The sequence below is a fragment of the Mastigoproctus giganteus genome, chromosome 1 (genome assembly GCF_048544385.1).
Source record: "Mastigoproctus giganteus isolate SK-2022 chromosome 1, ASM4854438v1, whole genome shotgun sequence".
NCBI lineage: Eukaryota > Metazoa > Arthropoda > Arachnida > Uropygi > Thelyphonidae > Mastigoproctus > Mastigoproctus giganteus.
The window spans coordinates 76645480-76669869 of NC_143575.1; the positions used below are offsets into that span (position 1 = coordinate 76645480).

General features: G+C 39.7%; 1 protein-coding gene across 8 annotated transcripts in view; it reads left to right on the top strand.

Annotated features, from left to right (window-relative positions):
- The window catches only part of Mctp (multiple C2 domain and transmembrane region protein), a 690267-nt gene that overhangs the window by 245366 nt on the left and 420511 nt on the right, over window positions 1–24390 (top strand). The window contains exon 1 of one of the 8 annotated variants that reach the window (XM_090373486.1): window positions 7144–7262. The exons of the other annotated variants lie outside the window; for them this stretch is intronic. Within the exon in view, the coding sequence (XP_090229612.1) occupies window positions 7236–7262 (27 nt within the window). The 5' untranslated portion in view covers window positions 7144–7235. Of the gene's footprint in view, window positions 1–7143; window positions 7263–24390 lie in introns of those variants that run through there. 8 annotated transcript variants of the gene reach the window in all.

The following is a 24390-nucleotide window of genomic DNA, read 5'->3' on the forward strand; positions in this document are numbered from 1 at the left end:
GGTTAGAAATGTGAAATTCCTAGGTGATGCACTTTCTTTGAGTATCAGTGTATGTGAACTCGCTTAAAAATCGGGAATACTCGTTATTCATTTTTTAAACAAATCTGGTTAAGCGGGAAACAAAATAAAGCACTGGCATATTTTTCTTCTAACCTCAATTCATTATTATAATATTTGTTGCAATCAGAAATTAAGATTATAATGATGCATTTTCACTAAAATTGTTTCGGAACTTCGCAGTTTGCTCTTCTCTAGAGAATTTGCAGTTAGTGGAGGCCCCTATTTTATCCATATTCTTAAGGATAGTAAATAGAAACAACGTATCCAACACACCGGTTTCACCTTCGCAGCGCCGTTCTCACAGGAATTTACCATTTTTAATTTTTTTTTGTTTATACCTAAACATTATTAAGAACTGTGTTACCAACTCCGTAAATTTGCTCAGTAGTGATCACAAATATTCATGGGATAATCTTCTCTTTGAAGAGGACAGTAATAGTGCAGCTGTTCTCTTTGACTGGTTTGAAAGCCGCATTCGTTTATAAGACTGATCACTTTAAGTGTCCATAGAAGGATCTGTAATTTTTTCTCAGATAAAATCAGGAACATGCTAAGAACAGGAGATAGTTTAGCGAGAGTAGGCCAGACAACACAGATAGTAGTTGATAAGAATAGATACATGGCTGATAGAAGTAGGGTTACTGAATTGCATTGGAAAAGAAAACAAACTTCTATGTGAGGGAAATTGTAAGTAAATGTAAAACGTTAGTACTGTCTTAAATAGTTGCGTCATTCAATTTTCGGTATTCCGTGGAGGAGTGAATATTAATGAAACAAAACTTCTTAACATTCACCGTTCATTACCAAAATCACAGGCAATGTTTGAGTACTGATTTCTATACATCAAGTGTCCCTGTGCTTTTTTTTTTTTTTTTTAGGAATTTTGCCACTGTGGTAAAAGATAACTTACAATTTACGGAAAAAATGTAATGCTCTTTAAAACTTAAAGATCTCTCCTTATTTTATTTACAACTGAATGTTGGCTAACGACCTGCAAAAGGACACTGAGAAAGGAAAGTAAAGTTTCAATGTTTGTCATGTGACCCCATGTCCAACCACAAACCATCCCATAATTTCGTTCTTGGAAGAACGACAGGAGCAATATGGCCTTAGTTGCTAATGCTCCTAAAAACCAAAAATAACAACAACAATTGGAAGAACGAAAACAAAATCCAAGTCAATTCTTAAAATTAAACGAGAATCCTATTTTTAAAACATGTATACGGAACTAATCGTATTATTGTTGTAGCTTAAAACATTCGTTATATGCATGCTGGGCTTGGTGTATTCTTAAATATGAGCTTAAGGCTGTTGCTGAGTCTTTTAGTAATTCTTGTTGATATTTCCAGTGTGGTTTCCATTTCAATTTTTATTCAGCTATCTGTGAATCGATCTACCTATCGTTATTTTATTATTATTATTTTTTTTTCTCTTTTCAAATTTTTTTTCCCCGCAAAAATTTGATATTTCCTGAAATCTCAAATTAAACAGCTGGACTCATCCTATGTGGGTGCTTCTCCGTAAGAGTACCTTTCTCCCATTATTGCTACTCCTTGGAATTTCTTACGCGCTTATGTTACCCTTTATACTTGTTGTTTTTTTCCATTGGGGTAGGGGAGGAGTTCATTTTCTTTCACCCTTCGTTCATTTATCAATCTATTGCCAAACCCTTTATTTTTTTTTCCTTTTGTTGTCTACTTTGCCAGTGGGTCAATGAAGGCCCACAAATTGATCATGAGTGTCTGCGCCTTCTTAGTTAAGTATATATGATATTCAACCCATCAGATTAATCACCGCGCTGTTTAATTGGATTTTCCAGTTTCTAATTATTATAGACAATTACCAAATTCCACCAAAACTGGGTACCTGATTGCTAGTCATTAAAGTTCATTTTCCTGATTTATCAAACTTTCACCTTCCGTTTTTATTTCATTAATTTTTTTAAGTTTAATTTGAAAGTTATAATTACCAAATTTGATTCAAAATCGGATAATTTCATGTGGAAAATCGCTGTCGTTCGGTGATTATTTTTCTAATAACTTGCAGATTTTCCTTTTTTTCTTGAATACCGCTACCGTTTTTTTTTTACTACAGCCCGGCTTTGACGTTTGTAAAATTAGTTTACTGTTGTTCAGCCAACTTTTAGCTAGTTAAGCGAATTGTAAAATTTTAAGCATGTATGTACTTCTTCTTGCGGAGAAGTGACTGTCCCCCTTTCTTTTATTATAGTTGTTTCTTACAGTTATTTTAACGATAGTTAAAATATCAAAATTCCAAATCACAGTGGATGTGATTTTAGTATAGTATCGATGATTTTATTGCTTTCTTTAATATACATGACAGTGGTTCTCAACCTTTCTCGGTCAACGAACCTCTTGGTCTTTTCTTTTCATCCCCCCTCATGTTTGCGTTCCCATGTTTTGTGTACCGGTGGCTGAACCGAAAAATCGTATTGATAAATTCCCAAGGACTTTGGCAGTGAGTGCTGAAGTTAGCAGACTAAACGACGCGACTGCAATCTCATTTCTCCCACTTATGTCAGTGAGGCAAAGAACTGGGCGCCTGCATGTGCGCTAGAATGAATAAGCGAGCCAATTTCGCTGCTACTTGCAGCATGAGTTTTATCACAAATATGATGAAATTACTTATGTAATTTTGTTTTATCAATTTAGATATGCACAGTTTTTGTAATTGTTTTATGTACGACACGTGTATTTAAAGGCTCACAAATGTTGACGTTTTACGTACCCCTGGGAGGGGGGGGGGAAGCATGGCTACTAATAGGTAACTTCTCTCAGGAGAAGGATATGGAAAAGCACTTTAAATTGTTCTGTCAGCTTGTCTCTTCGACCCGAGGGGTTTAAGTTGCAATATATCCTATCACGATGACCTTAGTACTCGCGACAGAACTGACTCCTTTATCATTTTGTTTCTTAAGTATTGCACTACTTTCAAACAAATGACATCACCATTTGGCTAGTTTGCCGTTTATTTAAAAGATGACACTGCTGTTACAGCCAATTTCAGGAATTCATAGTTTCGTCAGATATCAGGGAGTCCCCTCTAGTTCCTTTTATCATTAAGTGTTTTATATTTACTATTTGTGATCACCTGCTATCAGATATGGGACTAGTAAGTCTTGAAATAGGCTGTCACAGTAGTGTGTCGTCTTAAATAATTGACATATTAGCCTTTCGGTTACGTCATTTGTAGCACAGTGGTATCGTCACCTTTCTCCCCACCAGGTGGAAAAGGCCTGGGTTCGAATCCTGTCGATGACGCGAGGAACTTTAGTGGGCTTTTTTCACTCCGTGGCTGAGTTAGTCTCAGGCGTAGATAGCAAGGTTTTTTCCCCAGAAACTGGATTTTTTTTTCGTCCAGCAAAACAGGCAAATCGACCAGAGAACACACGCAATTTACAGTCATAATACATATATATGGGTATATGTAGAGATTACGGGTGGCCCTATTATAATTTGAATTTTTGAATGTCATTTGTTTGGAAGTAGTGCATCGCCTAGGTAACTCATGATAAAGGAGTTTATTCTGTCGTCAGCATTAAAGACCGTTGCTATGTTCACTCCAATAGCATGAAAACGTTTAAGTGGATAGAGCAAACGAAATGAATGCTTTGCCATATGCTTATTAGCGGATTAGTGCAGTACCAAGACAACTCGTTGTTGACAGCCTGATGTTGAGAGATAAATGCCATTGTATTAAGACGTCTCATTAAATCGAGCCTTTTACGGGAGCTTATCTGTTTACGAAACTTCATATGGAACGCGTGGAAATGCAGCTCTTTAACTATTCCGGGACACCTAGGCTAACGGATTTTTAAATAAGAAGTAATACAAATTATTCCACGTTGGGGATCCTGTAGTCGACACTGAGCCTTTTACCCTCAATTATCTATTTCCCAGACTAGTTCATTCTTACAAATTTTTTAACGAAATTAGTCGTTTAAAAATAACTTCTCGTTTCTTAATATACGGAAAGCTTGTCTGTGCGTCGCGCCAGCGAAGACTGGTGCCGAAAATAATCTCAGATATCGTAGTTCACATTGGAATAAGAACACAAGGTAAAAACGCGCGAATGGCACTTATTTCTGACAATTCAATTTTTAGTGGACAAGGCCTTGAATCTTCATAAAAGGTTGGAAGATTAAAATGAACAGTGTTATTAATAGATTAAATATCTAACTAAAATGTTGTTACAAAATTATCAAAAATGTTAGAAATTTGTTTTTATCATAATACTGTTCAAACTGCTTATCGATGAGTAGGATAATCTACTACTGACCGGTTGCGGCTTGTGAGAACACAACGTTTTGCAGTTAAAATGAAATACACGACTGATCAAGAAACACAATATTAAACGATAATGCTGTATGAAGGTCTGATACAGAGGCGTGATTGCTCCAGGATCCCGAAAAGATCCCATATCAACGCGGTTACTGTAACTTTTTTTTTTTTTTTAAATCGTGGAATTGCATTTCATTTACTGTATCCTTTTCGATTATTGCATGTAAATCAATTCTTAAATAAATTGGTGCGATATATTGTCACGTCATCTATCTGCTCATAATTATGCTAATTTGTTTTAAACCAGTTATGTACGCCAGGGCCCTTAGTTTCTCTGTTGGTCACAGTTTCTCCATTCCTACAAAATCTAGGTGCATCCGAAGAGTTCAGCTAATTTTCAGGAATGGACTAATTTTTCCTTAAGTTTAATAATATTAGTATTAAAATGGTTAAATAATTCTGCATCCTCCTCAAAAAAAAAAAAAAAAAAGCATTCGCACATCGCAAAAGCCACAAGGTGACTGTCCATTCAGGGTTTTTTTTTTTTTTACATCATTGAATACACTTTACATAATCGCATTCATGATTATATAAAACCAAAGCCATGATTAGCTAATTTAGCGCTCGAGACAAACAGTTAATACATATTGCTTCTTCTATAACTTAAATTTTTATTTAATTTCACTTTTGCAATTCTAGTAGAACTGCGTCCCAAGGTGAACACCTCTTTCGTCTGTGCCCTTGGTACGACCCTACATAAAATAAATTAATGGTTTTTAATATTCAGATATGTGCGTTACACATTTTGGCGTCGGGGATGCATTTTCCATCATCCTTTTCGTTTTTTTACTAATCTACTGCCAGGTCTCTCCCTCTCGTGCGTCTGTGTGTGGGTGCCCACACGCGCTTAGCTTGCTAATTAATTAATATTGTAAAACACGCCTTGCTTCGTTCATCTAGAGAATGAACTTTTTTTTTAAATTATATTTTGAGTTTTTCAGAACTTTTTAGTCGAATTCTCTCTCCCTCTCTCTTCCCCCCCTGTTCATTCATACTACATTACAATATCCCCTGAACTCATTGTATGACAGAACGTATCGATGCCTTTGTTACTTATGGATTACATGCCTAGGATAAGTTCAAGTCCTTAATTACCCACTGGACATGTTTATATATCTGTTTTGTGTGACACATTAGTTTTAATCATTTGCAATGTGTGAGAATGAAGATACCAGTTACATTGAGTTAATTTCACGAGATAATAAGGGAACAAAATCCAACGTAAAATTATATAAAATTTATAATATAAAAATCGATTTAAAAACCATAAAAAAATCATAATATAAAGCCAGTGTGATTAAAGAAAATTCATATAGCAATGCGAATGATCCTATAATTAAATTAATAAGAATAAAGGGGTTAATCATTTTTCTTTAGAATATTTGGTAAGGGGTGAAGAACGGGCTGCGTTTCCCATAATATATTCGATACAAAAAGAAAAAAAAATTCTTTTTGTAATTAAACATTGGAGTGTAAAAGGGAATGTACTGTAATAATGAGTTATTGATGCAGTTACTGTTAATGACTTGATACATAAATTTCCATCTTAACTGCTGTCTTCTTTGGTGAAGGGATTTTAAATGATAATCTTCAAATCAGGAGTCGTTATCTGCTTTATGATAATCGCCAAGCCTGTCGTGTCTGATCATTTTTGTTTGCATTTTGCTAATTTATTGATATGAGAAATAGTTTCGAAATTTAAAATGACACGCGAACTCTAATATGGGAAGTACTAAAGTGAGAAATAATATTTTTGTTAATTGTGTATTGCGAAAGGAAGGTGAATAACGTTTGAAACCTACTGGTCTAGATGCCTCTGGTTATGTGTAGAAAAGGAATAGTTACTCGAAAATATAACACCTAGATCTCTAATTTCATTAATAATACATTTTTATTTATATATATATATATATATATATATTTATTTTTTTTTTTTTGCCGCGACCTTTTTTCTGTTGCCTTTTAAGAACGTTATGTGAACTTCCGTCAATGAAAGATTTGTATACAAATTAACTTCAGTAATAGAGAATCTTTCTGCAGTTGAGCATTGTTTTCACCATTTTTATATACAAATAAAAAGAATAATAAATAAAGCTTTGCCTTATTCAAATACTATTTCAAACGGCTAATTCCGGTAAAGTGATATGTAATGAAAAATTAATATTTTAAAAATATTGAGCGATTCGTACTGTACTCTTGGTACAGGAAGAGACTAGGATTGAGGGAGAAAAAAGCTTTTCTTGAAAATAGGAACGCAATGATAAAATGCTTATAACTAATGACGAACTTCGCTAAATTTAAAAAGAACTTTGACAAAATCAGTGGTAACAGAGATAAAGACATCAAATTGCAATTTTTTTTAAATAAGATTGTTTCCGAAACTCGCGGAACAACTTTCACTCCGCTAGCAATTGCATTCCAAACGTATCAATAAATTATTCAATCGATGTCGGTGATGTAACGAGCAGCAGACTCAAAGGATCGTAATGTGCGCAGTGTTTACCAGGAACTGACAAACAGATCATCTGCACGATAGAGCGAGTATATGAAACCGTATTTCGCTTTCGTTGTAAATTGCAGATAGCTGTTTTGCAATACTTGCCGTGGCGGAAAGGGTGTGACGTTCGGCAGAGAAGCCAGAAGGTCAGCGATGCTCGATAGAGGGGGCTGTGCACAGCTGTTGGTTCAGTTGCAGTTGGTATAGGCCGGATACGTATCACTATGTTGATGGAGTAGTCAGCTGTGAAAGAGTGCCATTGGAAACTGGGACGTGCACAAGAAAACCCGTTACAAGCAGCGAAGACAAGAGATGTAATGGCTACAAGTGCTGAAGGACAGCAGGTAATTTCGCTGATTTATTTATTTATTTTATTCTTTGTTTGCGTTGAACAGCGCATGCGAACGTTAAGCTGCATGTGCTTGAAATACTCGGATGTTAGTGACTTTCAACCACCACTGGCTTTTCAACATTGTCTCCCCTCACCAGATTCTCCATAGAGAAAATGAGGATTCCGTTGAATACCGTACATCAAAACACTTTCAGCTTATAAATTCATTTATTTGCACTTCATTCGTGACATGTACCGTGAAATCTGCTTTGGCAACGAAGAGAGAAACAATGTTTGACAATTAAAAATATAATTAGCGGTTGCCGTTTCAATTGTCTTCTGTTCTGGAATTGTGATTAGAAAGTAAAACGTGAAACCACTTGTTGGCAGTCTATTACTTGGTCTCCATCATTAAGCGATGAAGATTAAAAATGCACGATGTAACAATGTTTTAGTACGGCTAATAAAATGCAAGTTCCAGAACTTTTTTACTCGATAAATGGTTTTTAATCGTGAATGGAAACTGGATACTCAAAATAGTTTACATTTCTTCGAATGTTTTATTATTTATTTAAACTATTTTAATTTCGGATGAAGTTTGCGATTTGACATCCGACCGCTTGCCTGCCCTGATAAAAACAATGGCCAAAATTCATTCATGTTGAGATTAATTTAAAATGTGTTAGAACCAATACACAGTCAGCTAATTTTTCTTCATGTATTGGACGGACTCGTTTCATTAAATCATGTGTATTGAAAGTGAGTCACGATAGGAATTTAAGGTCTGTTTTTAGCAATAATCGCAATCTGTTTCCTTCCAGTTCTTCTAATCCTCGCGGTATCAGGATATAAACTGCCCATTAGGCCTTCAGACGATTTGCTCAGTTGCCTTACGCTTTCCGTTATGGAAATGATTCCTATCTACTTCGCGGAAGTTTAACTTTGCTTGTTAACAGATGTGCGATTCCGACTAACTAGAAATAGTTTGAAAGAAATTTGATATGAACACAGTTGCTAATGTGTTTATACTCTCACTTCTACTCGCATCTCTGGATAGGAAGCAAAGTTACGCAAGCTGGAATGCGTCTCTATTTACGTTCACGCACTCAGCAACACTTGAGACGCCAGTGGTTCCCGTGCCCAATCTAAAAGTCGACCCGCGCGGTGTCAAATTCTTGCATTTATCGGGCTTTGGTTTTTAGTTTTATATTCGAATTACACGAAATGCAATACTCGAAGTACTTATGAAACATTCATTTTAATTGTATATAAAATGCTGTGCGTAAAGGACGATGCCAATTCGCAGTTCCAGCCACCCTCGTGTATTTTAACGTATAAAATAACTACATATTTGAAGAATGAATGGTACGATTTTACTCGCACTCGGCTATTTTTGAGGAGAACGTGAAATCACTAGCAGTGCAAGGAGGAACATTCTGCTTGAATTGAGATGCACTTTTCTATCCTACTATACATTGTATTTCCAGCTGCAAATCTTGAACAACTTAGTAAACGTACGTTTCTCACTAAAAAGTAGATAGTGAAATACGTGTTGTAAATAGATATCGAAAGCCATTGCCGGAATTACATAGTGTCCCACGCGCACATTTTTTAAGATAAAATATATGTCCAAAAATAAGATTGCGATGGCTCTCGAGTCTAGACCAGTGGTTTCAATCGGGGTGTTGTTGCAGGTAAATCGGCACCCAGTGTTTTATGGAATGACTGGAACCAACGGGTTGTAATGTGAGACGTAACGTTTACTAAGCGAACTGATCCGTCGACCAAAAGAACGGCTGCACATTTGATATGGAACATTAAAGCGGTGAACGAATCATTGATGAAGGAACTGTCACCTGTGTCATTGAATATCCAACCTTGATTACAACATTAACTGCCCAGGCAACGTTTAGCTTAAGATATAAACCAAAAGTAGCACTTCAATTTCTAAAAAAAACCAAAAATAGTCGGACGACCTCAGAATTTTCTGTAATGCAAAAGCCAATCCAATTACTATGAATTATTTCTGGTTTCTCAATGTCACGTTATCAAATACACATCGATCTGTGTTAGAGATGCGTGACTTACAAGAACAAACTGATGGAGATGAGATTTCGTGTATGGTAGAGAACGAAGTAATTTCAGTCAAAACTTACCGAATTGATATCGTATATGAACCAATATTTATATCAAAAATGAATAATACCGCAGTTCGGGCTGGTAATTACAGTTGTTTTAAATTGTACAGTTCATGCCAAATCGCCATTACAGATCATATGGAAGAAAGATGGAGAACATATAAGGGAAAAGATGACCAACTTACGAGAGTTGATGATTATTAGCAATTTAGTTTACATTACTGTTGAAGAAATGTTGCTGTGAAGACGTTAATCAGATTGAGGTAACTAATCTTGGTGCTCCAACAGTCATTTACATAACCCCAAGTAATGGGAATATAGAATACGAAGAAATTCATTAGAAAAATAAAATATAAATTGGGAGAACTTGGCGAAGCATTCATTTTAGAAGAACACAGCCCTTATTGTGAGTAATGATATAAGATCATATAGAGGGAGGGGATATATATATATATATTTTTTTTTTTTTTTTTCTCCTTGAGGTTGTCACAGATTCTCTCAGATATGCCAGACAAGCTGTATTTGTTACCTGGTAGTCTAAACGCGGATGGAACTGATATTCGGGTGACACTCAAGTCAAGTGGACTCAATCTCGACACAGTCTGTGACAGCCAGATCCTCTGTTTGCACCTTCATGATGGTGAGACTGTTGTAATCCTGGGATTAACCCCCATGCACAAGCACACTGTGGGTGACCATTTGGGGACCAAATTAAGCAGCGGTCGAGGTGTGGCGCCCGCTCTGCATGGAGGAATACCGTCCCTCTGTTATCTCTACCGTTCTTTGTATTGCCTGGCAACACTAGGTGGTAGATGACTCATCAACTGGTGCAATACCACCAGTTTGCTTATTGGAGGTTCCAAGTGGTGGGACCCATGTTTAGTCTCCATAGCTAAGTTCCGGTCAACCCTTCCCCATCTCTTCCACCATGCAGTATGACTAATGACTTTTGAGGTTATGATGGACATCATGGCAAGATCCAGTCTTCCTTACATTTGAGGGTCCACTCTAAAACGGTGTTTGCAGGTGGCCGCTAGTTAGTACACCAGACCGATTGGTAACTCTTTAGGAGGCTTCCTAAAGAGTTACCAAGATTATACACTAGCTGATAATAATAGCCCAGGTAATAAAACCAAGTGCCCAGAAGTTCAGTGCTGACGTCCTACAACGTGCTCCTCCAATGTCTGTAATATTTCAGTGCCACAGTAATCCCATGCCTTAAGTTTAATACCTTCAGACGCGGATTTAAGTCACCAATCCAGATCTTTAAGTGATTCCGGAAAGAAGATGCAAGGTAAAAAGATATTTATGATTTTAATATTAGCTATATCAAAAGCCAACAGCGCTCTACGTGCCTTTTGTGTCCCCTCTCTTAAACATTAGCTTCTTTCAAGGTTTCAACCATTCACTAACAGCCCTATTCGGCAACATGAAAAAAGTGGCAAAGCGCCTATCGGGCATAAACACCGCAGTGATCCCTCATTGCAACCACCGCGACATACCCGAAAGTAAGGGTAACGCCACCCAAGAGAACAAATCTTCCAATAGCCACGATATTTCAAGGGCATCTCCCCGCAAGAGCGAAGTCTCGGAATGCACAATTAATCGCATGAAACACACGAGAATGAGTCGCAAACTGAAATCTGTCCGCAGCGAAACCAAATCAAAACTCAAGATTGCAATAACCCCCCCCCCCCCACTCCTGAAAGAAAACAACTTGAACAAACCAAAAATATTAAAGCAGCACCGACAGCGAACAGCAGAACGTCAGCCACACCCAAACTACCCAGCTTAATGACGATAAGGAAAGAAATAACACTGCTAAAAACTCATGTAGCAAAGAAAGAAAGAATTCGCGGGACAGATTTTGAAGGTGCAGGAGGCTGATTGGAAAAGAAAAACAATAAATAAATAAATCTTTATTGTGAAGTAGAATTACAGCACAATATCCCATCACGGCGACGAGCGTCAGGGGTTCACATATAGATAACATAAGTACAAATTCAAATGGCTACAAAATATAGCGAACACATACAAAAGGCTACAAAATACAGATTACAAATGCAAAAAGAAATACAAATACATCATAAAAACAAGGAGCTGAACACAAATAAAGAAAAACAAATACAACTTGGCAGTGATTCAGGTTTCAAGAGCTTTGATAAAGTTGTCTGTCCTTTTTACTTATTATGGTGTCGATGTCGGCGTCCACACGGTTGAGGGCAGCGAGCATCTGCTTGGGCAGAAATCTTTCGGTGAGTACAAGCCTGTTGTGGTGAGCCATAAGTGCTGGTACCGACCTTAGGCTTGGCTGTGGAATCCTCCAAGAGCAAGCGTTCCAAATATTTGGAGATGATATTTGGCCTGAGATGAGTTTGGCTGTGAAGACCAGCCTCTTTTCAACGATCAGGAACTTCAACCTCGGGATGTCGAGTGCTTGTGCCATCATGGTAGTTGTGGTAGCGGGAGGTAGCCGAAGCTTGTTATTCGCCCATTTCAGTAGCCAGTATTCAGCAGTGTACACCCGCTTAAGGTTTGTATGTGCAGCAGAGGCCCATATTTCTGCACAATAGAGAATGGCAGGGTAGACGGTGGAGGTGATGAACCTTTTAACAGTGGCAGGATGTCGGACGTGTAGCAGCTGCTGCTTTGAGATCCACCGTAGACGAGAAAATCTGGTACTGAGTTTGTCGATCTGGTTGACAAAGGACATCTTTTGGTCGAACAGAACGCCAAGGTCTGTGTGCGAGGGTACGTTTGGTATTCGTACCCCTGCGAGTGAAACGTTGAGTACTGTCGGCATGGATTTAAGGGAGAATATAACATGAGCAGACTTCAGAGGGTTGATTTTTAGATTGAAGTTTGTCAGGTACAATTCTAGATCCTTAAGTTGGGAATTGATCCTGTTGCTGAGCTGGGCGGGGTTGTCGCCAGGGTTAATTGGAGTCAGCAGTTTTAAGTCATCGGCATAGCATAGGAGACCATTCGTTGAGGCAATAATGGGCACGATGATGGCTGTGAACAGGACACCCCCCCCCCCTGCGGTACTCCAGCAGTAATGTCGCAGGATAGGGTATGTTGCTGCCGATGGAGAATAAGTATTCTGTGACTGAGAAATGATTCCAAAAAGCACAGCATATCACCTCGAATGTGAAAATTCTTAAGTAGGAGGAGCAAGGCCGGAATCGACACGGCATTAAAGGCTGCGCTTATGTCGAGGTATGTGGTTGCTAGCTCAGCTCTTTGTTCGAATGCTGAGAGAATGCGTTCTGTGGTGGCTGCCAAGTTAGTGATTGATGATTTTCCTGCCATAGCATAGTGGATTTCAGGTGGTTTCGTCTGGAGGATTTGTTGAGTGATTGTGGGTAGCAAAGCCTTTTCAAGAGTTTTTAACAGACAAGAGGCAACTGATATGGGTCTGAACTGGCTGACGTTTGTGGCAAATTGGTTTTTGGGGATGGGGTACACTCTGTATTTATTCCACTGGGGTGGGAAATAATGCTCAGCGAGGCATCTGTTGTAGATCGAGAGAAGAGGGCCTATGATGAATGTGCTTAAGCATTTGATCATAAATTGTGGAATTCCATCCTCCCCAACAGTGGCTGTTGTGGGAAGGGAATTGATGGCACGTATGAGCTCCTGTTCCGTGATCTGGATAGTCCCTAGGACATCTGAGGGGTTTTCATAGTCAGGCTGGACAACTGTAGATGGGACTGTGGTTGTATTTGAAAATCTGGCGATGTATTTGAGCCATTCTTGAGGATCAAGCATGTGATTGAATCCATCATGTGGGGCAGCATAGAATGGCTTTCCTTTCCTCAGAGTGCGGTTAAGGTTCACTTGGATTGCGTCAGCTTTCTTTCGATTAAAGTGGGCCCTGGCACGGGAAAAGGCGATTCTGTTTTACTGTCATTCGTATGCTTCCATTTCTTATGTAGGACTTGTTTCATTTTGAAGCTGTTGTTAAGATCAGCAGTCCACCACGATCTGGAACGGGGAGTTACTGTTACTCGTTTGGTGGCAGCATAGTCGGTGACGGATTTAATCCAGTCAGACAGGAGTGTCGCTGCAAGGCTGAGGTCGCAGTCAATGAGGACATCCCAAGGAATGCAAGATGCTGCTTCTACACAGAGTTGAGGATTAAGGTATTTAGGTGCTGAAACTTATTTGACTATTTTGTTGTCAGGGATGTTGAAGTTTGGCACCTGCAATGACCATGTCAAAACTATGGGCTGGTGATCAGACAGGAAGAATGCGATGGGATCATCCTCAGCTGTGCATGGTGTTGAAGCAAAAGCAAGATCCAATATGTTCAATCCCCTGGTGGGGTTCTCATTGACCCCACCCATCGAGGAAGCATCTACGAAATTGTGTGAAGTCCTCGGGACAATCGCCCGCACCCTTCAGGAAATAAGTGCTGAACGGTGTCTCTGCACTAATCACCGCTGCATAGTCACAAAACGGGATGCAGCCACGCAAACAACACCCCTAGAGTCTGCCGAACTGCTTAACACAAAACGAAAAGATGCACAATAAGGACCCCTTTAGGGTGGCTAAAGAAAATGAAAGCGCCCTTGAAACTCTTCTAATCAAATCAGATTACTGCAAGTTCCTGAAATCACTTGAGAATCAAGATCAGAAGAAGAAAAGCGACAAACGTCCACAGGAAGTAAACAAAGAAACCCGCGAAGTGAACCACACTAATAAGATGACTCTGTTTCACGAAAAAAATGATGATATTGTACCACACGACAGACAGGACCAAGCTACTGAACCGAGAATCGCTGACCAGAGATGTGTATCGAGAAACAAGAGCCCCACCCCATTTTCTCCCCCACTAGAAGGCAACCAAAGAATTCCAACAACATTAGCACACAAGCGAGTATCAATGACTCACCCTAGTAAACAGACGCTCGCAGAGAAATATGACATCTCTGTCGCTTTGCCCAGAACCAAGATTTTTGTCTCCCGGTTTGGACCCTCAACAAGCCCCGATTCCATAAAGAGAATGTTTCTTGTAGAACACATGTCCACATCGAAGTAAAACAGCTTAAAGCTAGGCAAACTGGCTATGCCTCATTTCTAGTAAGGTGTTCACCCTCTGCCTACGAAAAAGTTCTGGATCCCGACTTCTGGCCTCCAGGCATACTTATCAGACCTTTCTCTGACGAAAAAAGGCCATCCCCTCAGCAATCCGTGCTTACTCGTCCTCTACAATAGCAATCATCTATTCCAAAAAACCTCCATCCATTCCCCACAATCAGGGTCTTCTCGCAAAATGTGCGCAGTATTGTTAACAAATTGGCCCCTCTGCAGTCTCTCCTCCTGCTCGACGAATATGATTTCATCTGTATCCAGGAAACTTGGCTTAACCATGGAAGACAACTCACCCACTTGGCCACTCCCCACCATTACAGAAATGTTTGCAACGGCAGGGACCACAGACGTGGAGGTGGCGTCTCCATCATTTACAAAGACATCCATCACCTTGTGTGTGCACAACTCAGCGACTCCCCTGAATTTGAAGCCATTTCTGCAATTTTTAAAGTTAGAGAAGTGAGAACTCAAGTTGTAGCGGTATATTTACCTCCTGACCATAATCCCGACACAAGGGATGAGCTAATTACTTGGATTATAACCCACCTCAAGCCTCACATGCTCACCTTTGTTTTAGGAGACTTCAACATGCCCTCCCCAAGACACGAAGCTGCTATGAAGGACGTCGTACTCTTCTCATCTCTAGGCCTTAGACTAACCCATACGCAACCTACAAGACGACATCAAAACCTCAACTTCTTATTCCATAACCTTGACCATCTCACTCTCACAACGCCGATTTTTAAGTTTGCATCAGATCACCTCCCAATTTCCTTTGATAGTGAAAGCCTATGCTCTCCCCGACAACTTGAACATGACCATAAAGAATCCCAACTCAAGATCTTCTCATTAAAATATATGCAACCTCAAATCATCCTACAAAGACTAAAAGCTACAGACTGGACAAAAATTGCTGCTAGCCACCCTGATAAAACGCTTATCAATTTAGCTAATTTGTTAAAAGACATCGCCTGTGAAGGGGCCTCCAAATCTGTACGCCTGTCTCCCAGAACCAAGAACTGGTTTACCAGCGACGCAAAACTCGCCTTCATCATGAAACAGAAACTATACAGGAAATGGCAAAGAACACGGGATCTAGCCGACTACCAACTCTATAAAAGCCCGCTTCCTACGCATTCGGAGGAAGGCGCACGACTGGATTTCACACAGAATGAAACTTGGGAAAAGAATCTTCACCAACAAGAACCAACAGTCCCCCATGATCACTGACATCTTACTCGCATGGGCTAACTCGCTCGCAACTAAGCCCCTATCTGCCCCAAACCCCTTTATGCGGGTTAATTCACCAGCTAACCAGACATCACTGGATAAAATAGCCATCACAAAGGAATGCCTTACTGAGGTCATCAACAGTCTTCCGAACAAGTCTACCACTGGCCCGGATGGATTCCTTATTTTCATGATAAAAATATGCAGTGTATATATCATTGACCTCTTGCTTGATGCATTCAATTCGGTCCTCGTAACAGGAGTTTACCCTGCTATCTGGAACACATTGTTTCTCCCGTTCCAAAAAAGTCTAACCCAAAATCGCCTAATGACTACAGACCAATTTCCATAGGATGCACTTTCCTCAAAATCTTGGAAAAAGCCATACTTCCTACTCTCACCCATCACATGCAGAAGCGGATTAAAGTTGGCTGAGGCCCCGGGCGCAGAAGAAAATATTGGGCCCCTTAAAAAAAAAAAAGAGAGACAGGGAAAATAAAAATACATGTTAACCATTTTTTTAAATAAATAAAAAATATTATGTACTATTAATGTCTTATTGCCAAATATTAAATTTTTATTGGCAATTTTTGTCTTTTTTCAGCCCCTGATAGATATTGTTTCATTTTTATAGCCATTGGTAGCTATAAAAATGAAACAAATATCAATTAAAAGAAAAATATAAAATTTAATAGTCTGATGATTAGAATACTAGAGAAGAGATTTTTCGTGTAGTGCAATAAATTAATGATTAATTAAAATTCAAAGATTATTCATAAACTACGAAAATCCAGCCGCTGATGTAACAACAGGAATTAATTTTATCTTAATATTATTTCAACGATTTAGGCAAATACGCGTATTTGCCTATAAAAACTTGTACAATCGCCGATTGTAAACTTGTACGTAATTAAAATTGCACATATGAAACCAAACTTGGTGTCGTTAGAAAAAAGTGTAAAGTTGGGGTTTTGAGGGCCCTTCAGAAGTCGGGGCCCAGGGCGCGCGCCCGGTGCGCCTGCCGTTAAATCCGCCCCTGATCACATGTTCAGCCACATACTTCCATAGTGTTCTACCTGGACGTTCTACGATCACCAACCTCTTGGACACGCTGTTCAGAATTGAAAGTACCTTAAGCAACAAAGAGCAACTGGATATTGTGTTCCTCGACATTAAGGTGGCCTTTGACAATCTGTCCACCCATGCATTATGTACCATACTGTGCAACTACTTCAAAATCTCCGGCAACATCCTAGTTCTCCTTAGAAAACTCCTTCAGTCCAGGACCCTATGGATCAGAAATCAAAACCATAATCACCACATTCTCTGCTCCAAGGGGGCGTTCTCTCTGCCGCTCTCTTCGCCGCATCTTTAGAACCCTTTCTATCAAACCGTACTAATTTTACCACCTACGCAGATGATATTAAGTTCTTCATCACAAAATGCCCCCAGTCTATTACTGTGAGCTCCAACCGACAGCTACATGAACTGAAAAACTACCTTCATGCGATTGGGCTCTCCATTAATAAAGAGAAAACTGCACAACTCTCTATCACCAAGAAGAAAAATACCAACGATGTGAACATCATTATAGCGAACTCTCCAGTTAAAAAAAAAAAGTCGCCCAACATAAAGATTTGGGTATCATCTGGGACAAAGACCTCACCTTCTTGCCTCACTTTAATGCCACTCGAACGAAAACATAACCCGGACCTTATCATCAAATACATTCTTCATTGCATTTTCCCAATTCCATTATATGCCTCGACTATATGGTCCTCAGCACCCTCATCATACCAAGCCAGGTTCCTCTCCCTGAAATTCTGGATCTTGAAATGGCTATATAGGGTTGCCGGGCTAACACCTACAATCTCAAAATCTGTTCTGGTCACCAATCTTAATACGCTTCCTTGGAGGTATCTCATCATCTCTAGGAACCTTCTTGCCCTCTCTCAGCTTCTATCCGGAAAACTGAGCTCACCCGATATTTGGGATATCATCGCCAGACAGTCCGACAGGAGAAGATGCCAGTCCAGCACCTCCCCATTCAGATCGATGCTGCGTAGCATGTCCTCCCTGGACAACATGTTTCCACATAACTCCTTCCAGATATTCAATAGATTAGCCATAGACGTTGAGAAACTTTGTAAGGACAGAACATACAGAGCTTGCAGACATGTATTCCTTAGTCATGCTCTAGGTGGACTCTATGTGATGCCGCACTGTCCGCACTCCGATGTATCCGTATGCAGTTTTATGTTTTTGTATTTGTTGTAGCTTTGTTTTTGTATCTTCACCAGTGGCTGTTTAAGGCCGTATATTGTATCTGGCTCTGTATACAATGCATTTGTCTGTATTTTATGTTTTATCTCTGTATGTAACTCATGTCCTCTAGCTGCATAGCTGTAAAGGGACATTTCTTCGAAAAATAAATTGATATTAATAATAATAATAATAATCTGCTACCTCTACTCTACCAGACAGTGACTGGAGGGAGTCCGAGTAGTGTGTATGCGGGGGGCATTGTAGAGGCTATGTTATGTCAGGGATCTGGGTATATTCTTACCATGTTTATGCCATGTAAAAAAAATTCATTACTTCATACAGCATGTCCCCCCCACTTTTTCTTACTATTGAATACACCATGAATTGTCAAACTAATAGAGTAAGCTTGTCTGCGAAAAGATCTAAACCTCCCAAACACTTCCTAGTTCATTTCACAAATATACGTGGTCTCAATTCTAATCTTAACATGTCCATTTCCACTTGCAGTCTGCCAAACCCCGGGGTTCGAGCCCGTGACCACCAAATACAGAGGATGCCGAAAGGTCAGGGAATGACCACCGCATATCTCCGGAGCAATATGGCCTTAGTTGCTAATGCTCTTTCTAAAGTAATTTCTAGAGAAAGCAATTAACTGCCAACTCTTAAACTACCTAAAAACCTACCGTCTGATCAACGATCGCCAATATGAATTTCGTCGGTGTCGATCCACTGGTGATATTCTGGCTTATGTTACCCACTTATGGACAAATTATCTTCCTCATTTCTTTTGTTCGGTGAAACGCAAGCAGTTGCTTTTGACATCTCAAAAGCTTTCGATCGTGTCTAGCATAAAGGTCTCCTAAACAAGCTTCCATCGTATGGTTTGCCAACTGTTTTTTGTAATTGGTTATCCAGTTTTTCTCTCTGATCGCTCACTGAGGGTGATGGTAGATAGCTCTCTAACTTCTCCACTTATGCTGATGGCCCCCAAGGTTCAGTTCTTTTCCCCCACTGTTTTCCTCTTGTAAATTAATGACCTTTTTCCATTGACTGGAAATCCTATCCATAGTTTTGGCGATGATAGCACATTGCATTCCACTATCCATTTTGAGAAACCTTGTCCTGCTCAATCAGCTTCAACTTCTTGAAAATCTGCTACCAATTCCTTAAATGCCAATCTTCAGGTAATTATTCAGTGGGGCAAAGACAACTTAGTTGATTTCAACCCTTCTAAAACTCAGTCTTGTCTTATATCTCGCAAAAAGGATTCTTCTGCTCCTGTGCTTATCTTTGATGACACTCCGGTTTCTAGGCAAGTTGAAATATCTCTTTTGCGGATTACCCTGACTTCTAATCTCTCTTGGCACAAGCCCATTACAAATATTGCTTCCTCTGCATCTAAAAAAACTTGGTTTTCTCTTTCGCTCTCGGCGTTACTTTTCTTCCAAACAGCTGTTCTCTCTGTACAAATCGCGAATCTGCCCTGCCATGGAATATTGTTCCCACATCTGGGGCGGTGCCTCCAAAACCTCTCTCAGGCTTCTAGATTCCATTCAGAAGAGGGCAGTTAGGTTAATTAATGACTCCACTGGCTGTCTCATAGATGTACTGTTTCTGCTGCATGCCATTTCTACAGATACTTCCATGGGCACTGTTCTTCTGAATTGGCTTCTATAATTCCCGCTCTCTCTTCCCGAACAGTCGGAACACGTTCTGCCACCAGCCAACGTCCATTTACTGTCCAACTCCAAACTCACAGAACCAACTTCATCTTCCTCTTTGCCGTTTTCTGGAACAACCTTCCTTCATACGTATTTCCTGAAAATTACAGTCTACCAAAGTTAGTCTAATGTCAACAAATATCTTCTCTCGTCTTGTCAACCTCCAACCCAAGCACGGCACTAAGTAGAAGAAGAAGAAGAAATCTTTATTGTATACAAAATGCATATGCCGTACACAATACCCTTCACGGCTAGAAGCCAGGGGTTTACAGTAAGGGTTAACACAAGGTAAAAGTCTAATATAAAGGTTACAAAGGCTAATACACTGCAATAAACAAGGATGAGATAGGAGAAAAAATAATCTTATTACTAATTATACAAGTGTAATGAAATGAAAGCAAATAGAAAATTTACATATGAACGTAAATATACAACAGCATGTTATCATGCTAATTTATCCTCCAGGGAGCAGTCCTCTTACAGTGTTGGAGTCATCTGAGCAGGCGCAGAAAGTTGGAGCAATGTAGTGAGGGATCCATGGGAGTGATGGACAGGTCCTTGGGAGCAGGTTCTAATGCCCTGTGACATGGTCCTGAGAAGGAAGTCGATGGAGTAAGTTCTGCCTGTATTTTTTATCCAATGCGAACTTGTAGAGGTCGCCATCCAAGGAGTATACGTACTGCAGCATTTGCACGGGTATGAAGCGATCGGATAACTTTAACCGGTTTGGGGTGGCCTGGAGGACTGGATTGGCCGGAAGGCTTGGGACCGGGATCCTCCAACTGCAGTTGGCCCAGAAGTCTGGGTGCGAAATAATGCCAACCATCATTTTTACAGAAAATACGAGTCTTCTCTCATGGATAATGGCAGGAAGACGTCTGATGTTTAGAGATGCTGCCATCTGGGTGGTCCTTCGTGCAGGGGGAAGTCGGAATTTCCATATGGCCCACTTCAATAGCCAAAATTCGCCCGCAAAAATCCGTCTTAGATGCGTTGCGGCAGTTGAGGTCCAGACTTCTGCTCCATAAAGAATGACCGGATAGACACACGTCTTAATATACCTGCACCCAACGGCCTGGTCATGGACATTCATAAGTTGTTGCTTAAGCATCCACCGGAGTCGACAGAATTTTTTTTGTAGGTGGTCTATGTGTGGTATAAAGGAGAGCTTCTGGTCAAAAATAACGCCCAGGTCGGTGTGTTGCTGCACAGCAGAAATCGCGGATCCTCTTATATTGGGTTGCACCATCGTTGGGTTCCGTTTGAGCGAGAAAGTGAGCTGTTTCGACTTCTCAGGATTGATGTGAAGGCCGAAACCGGAGAGGAAGGCCTCGAGGTTCTGGATTTTATGTTCGATTACGACATTTGTGTAGTCAGCAGTGTCTCCGGGGTTGATAACAGTGAACAGCTTTATATCGTCGGCGAAGGTGATAATATCAGTTCGGCCCGTCACGAAAGGCAGAAGAACGGCTGAGAACAAAATACCAGAGAGGACCCCACCTTGTGGGACTCCAGTTGTGATATTTCTGGTGTAGCGTCGATTGGCATCGCGAACAATAATCGTCCTATTCTCAAGCATTGACTGAATGAACCAGAGCACGTCTCCGCCAATGAGGTAATACTTACGTAATAGCCTTATCAACGCGTGAACGGATACGGAATCAAATGCTGCCTGGACGTCGATATAAGTAACGGTGATTTCCGAACCGTGCTCAAATGCTTCGAGGATCTTGGTAGTGGTACTGACTAGATTTGTAGCGGTGGATCTTGACCGGGTGGCATAGTGGATCTGCGGTGGTTGATGTGGCATTATTTGTGTGGTTAACGTTTTCAGAAGAGATTTCTCAAATAGCTTTAGTAGGCTTGATGCAGAAGAAATAGGACGGAAGTGACTGGGCTGAGAAGCAGAGCGTATTTTTGGCAGCGGTCTTACTAGATAGACATGCCACATAGGAGGGAAGAATTTTTGATGAAGGATTTTGTTGAATAATGACAGAATGGGATCAACAATAAATGTACTCAGGCATTTCAGCATAAACTGAGGAATCCCGTCTGCGCCGGATGCGGCCGTAGGTGCTAAACTGTTTATTGCATCAATCAGTTGATATTTGGTGAGTTGAACTGAATTTGAGGTCGGTTGAAATCGGATTGATTGGTAATTCCATTGGTGTGATGGATTCTGGCTGAACCGCTATACTATACGAAGTACTATAGGTTCTAATATCTCTCGTGTTTGGGGTTTTCATAAAAAAAAAAAAAAAGCCTATTTCGCACGAACTTGTGCAGTAAGTCTCCCACCCCACACAAGTTTGTCTCAGAGCAGCTGCTCCAATCGTGCCCACTATTTACAACTATTTAAAATTGTTACAATTTATTTATTACTTTTTGTTCTTATTCTACCTGGTTATCTTTTTAAATGACGAGAGCTGTTTTTATATTTCGAATTAGTAGTTACTAATTACTGCAATGTCTTGTATTGTTAGTAACACATGGTTTCATCTAACCCAGGCGTCTCTGATTTAGTTAACCTCCCGAGCACACGTGTGGGAGGGAAAAGAACCCCACACATGTACTTATGCAACTAAGAATATCCAAGTAATGGATTTTGACAGACCGTTTTTAAAAATACTGAAGTAGTAAAGTTAGGCGCATCAAACAGGCATTGCATTACAAAAAAAATCAATCAAGCACTATCCTAATATCGATATTAGTAGGGCCGCATAATGTAGGAAAGCGCCTTTCTGCATCAGCCAAAAATTAAACAAATATATATATATATATATATAAATAATAAAACAATATTAATACTATTTCCATTAACACAAGCTAACCATGCAATTCTGCTTTGAATTTAGCCCGACTCGCTGCCCCTGCCACACTGGGAGGTAATTTTTTTCAAATGTTCAACACCCCGCTGTACCTAGGGTGAGTTTCATTAGGTCCAGTCTTTGAGAGAACGATAGTCTTCTGCCTATTAGCAAAGGTTCTATCAATCATGGCCACGACACCATGTGCCTTTCTAGTTGCATGTTTACACTGCATGGAGATAGGCAACTAGAAACTATTTGGAAACGTTAATATACATGGGGTTAATTTTACCCATGCACTAGAAAAAGTGTATTCTTTGAAGTTTTCAGGGCAACTCTATATTACAAATAGAAATGTTCTTGAAAATTGCTGAATATTGGGGAAGGCTCTGTGCGAATGTTTCGAAGTTACACTGTTTTCAGGATTCATTGGGCAATTTTTATCCTAGCGTCTGTGATCCGACTTTTATGTCTGACCCCTAATTAAATTGGTATTTTTAAGCGGTATCAGTCCCTCTGAAGAGATCGTGCTGGATTTTTTTTTTCACCGATATTTTCACTTTTCGTAGCGAAAGGGAAATTCTGTAGAACATGCAGTTCAAAGACATGCTAACTTCTTGCGATATCAGCTACCTATAATCACCTAAAGAAATCAAGCTGATCGATAAAACAGGGCCAAATGAAAATTTCAATTTTTTTTTTTTAAGTTCCTTCTGATTCGAACCTGAACGGAATTACGAAGGTTAACAATAATGCACTATTCAGTAATAATGAGCAAGAACTTACTGATTTAAATTCTAACGTAATTTCAAAAACGGAAAATTGGATAAAGAGATCTTCATGTTTGCATGGCTGTTCTCTCTTATTAATTTGAGTGTACTGTCCAGCACGAGCCATTTTTACAGTACATGAAAAGAGGGGGGGAATCTTTAGTATCGGTGAATTTCTAATTATGATTTTTCCCATATTCAAGATTTGATTGAAACGGAATCCATGATTCATCACGTCGTTGGATGAAGCGAAAAGTGCGCTCCTATTACCGTTACGTGAAACTTGTTTTCATAACAATTACTATTTGCTTACCTGGAGAGCCTTTGGAAATATTTAGGGCCTAATGTGACTTGTCGGTATTTCGATAAAATGTTTCGTGAAATCAGTTTTTCTCTGATATTGGAAAATTTACGATTTCAGTATAAATGCTAATTATATTGTGTTTGTCAACTATGGGTACTTAACATTTGCGCACATGGATTCTAAAGGAAGATCAAAACAATTATCTTCCCCTGAATTTTACGGAATTATTTTGATATTTGTTCTCCTGTCCTGGCCCCGAGTGCCAAGCGTTTTTTCTCTGCGACTCATAAAATGATCTTTGAAAGTGATATAGGTCTATTTTTGTTGTGCGATTTTCTTCTGTTTTGTTCACTTAAAGTGGTTCTTCACTTAAAAAGTCTTACGTAAGAACCCAGAAAGGGAATCTACCTTTCTTTTTTAGTATTTATATTAAATACTCTCACTCTACTAACCTTAATAACCGCTTGGTCACTGGTGGCACCGCTCCTGCCTCCACGTGGCGGGTCCGGTAATCTGGGAGAAGAAAGACATTCTCCCAGGGCTAAAAGGAGTAAACATGGACACTCATGATTTCCCACGATTAGAGCCAAAGAGCTCTCAACATGACAACCACGAAACTGATCATGACTTCTCATTGTCGAAAAGACAAAAAAAGATGCAAACAAGCAGGAACCTCCAGCTTTCCTGATCATCCATTCTGTCTTCACAATCTGTCAGCAAGCTCTCTCCTTTCATCATACAAACGATACCTTGTAAATGCAGTAGCATCTCCAAAAATGGTGAAATGTCTTCAGTCCGGTGACTTGCTA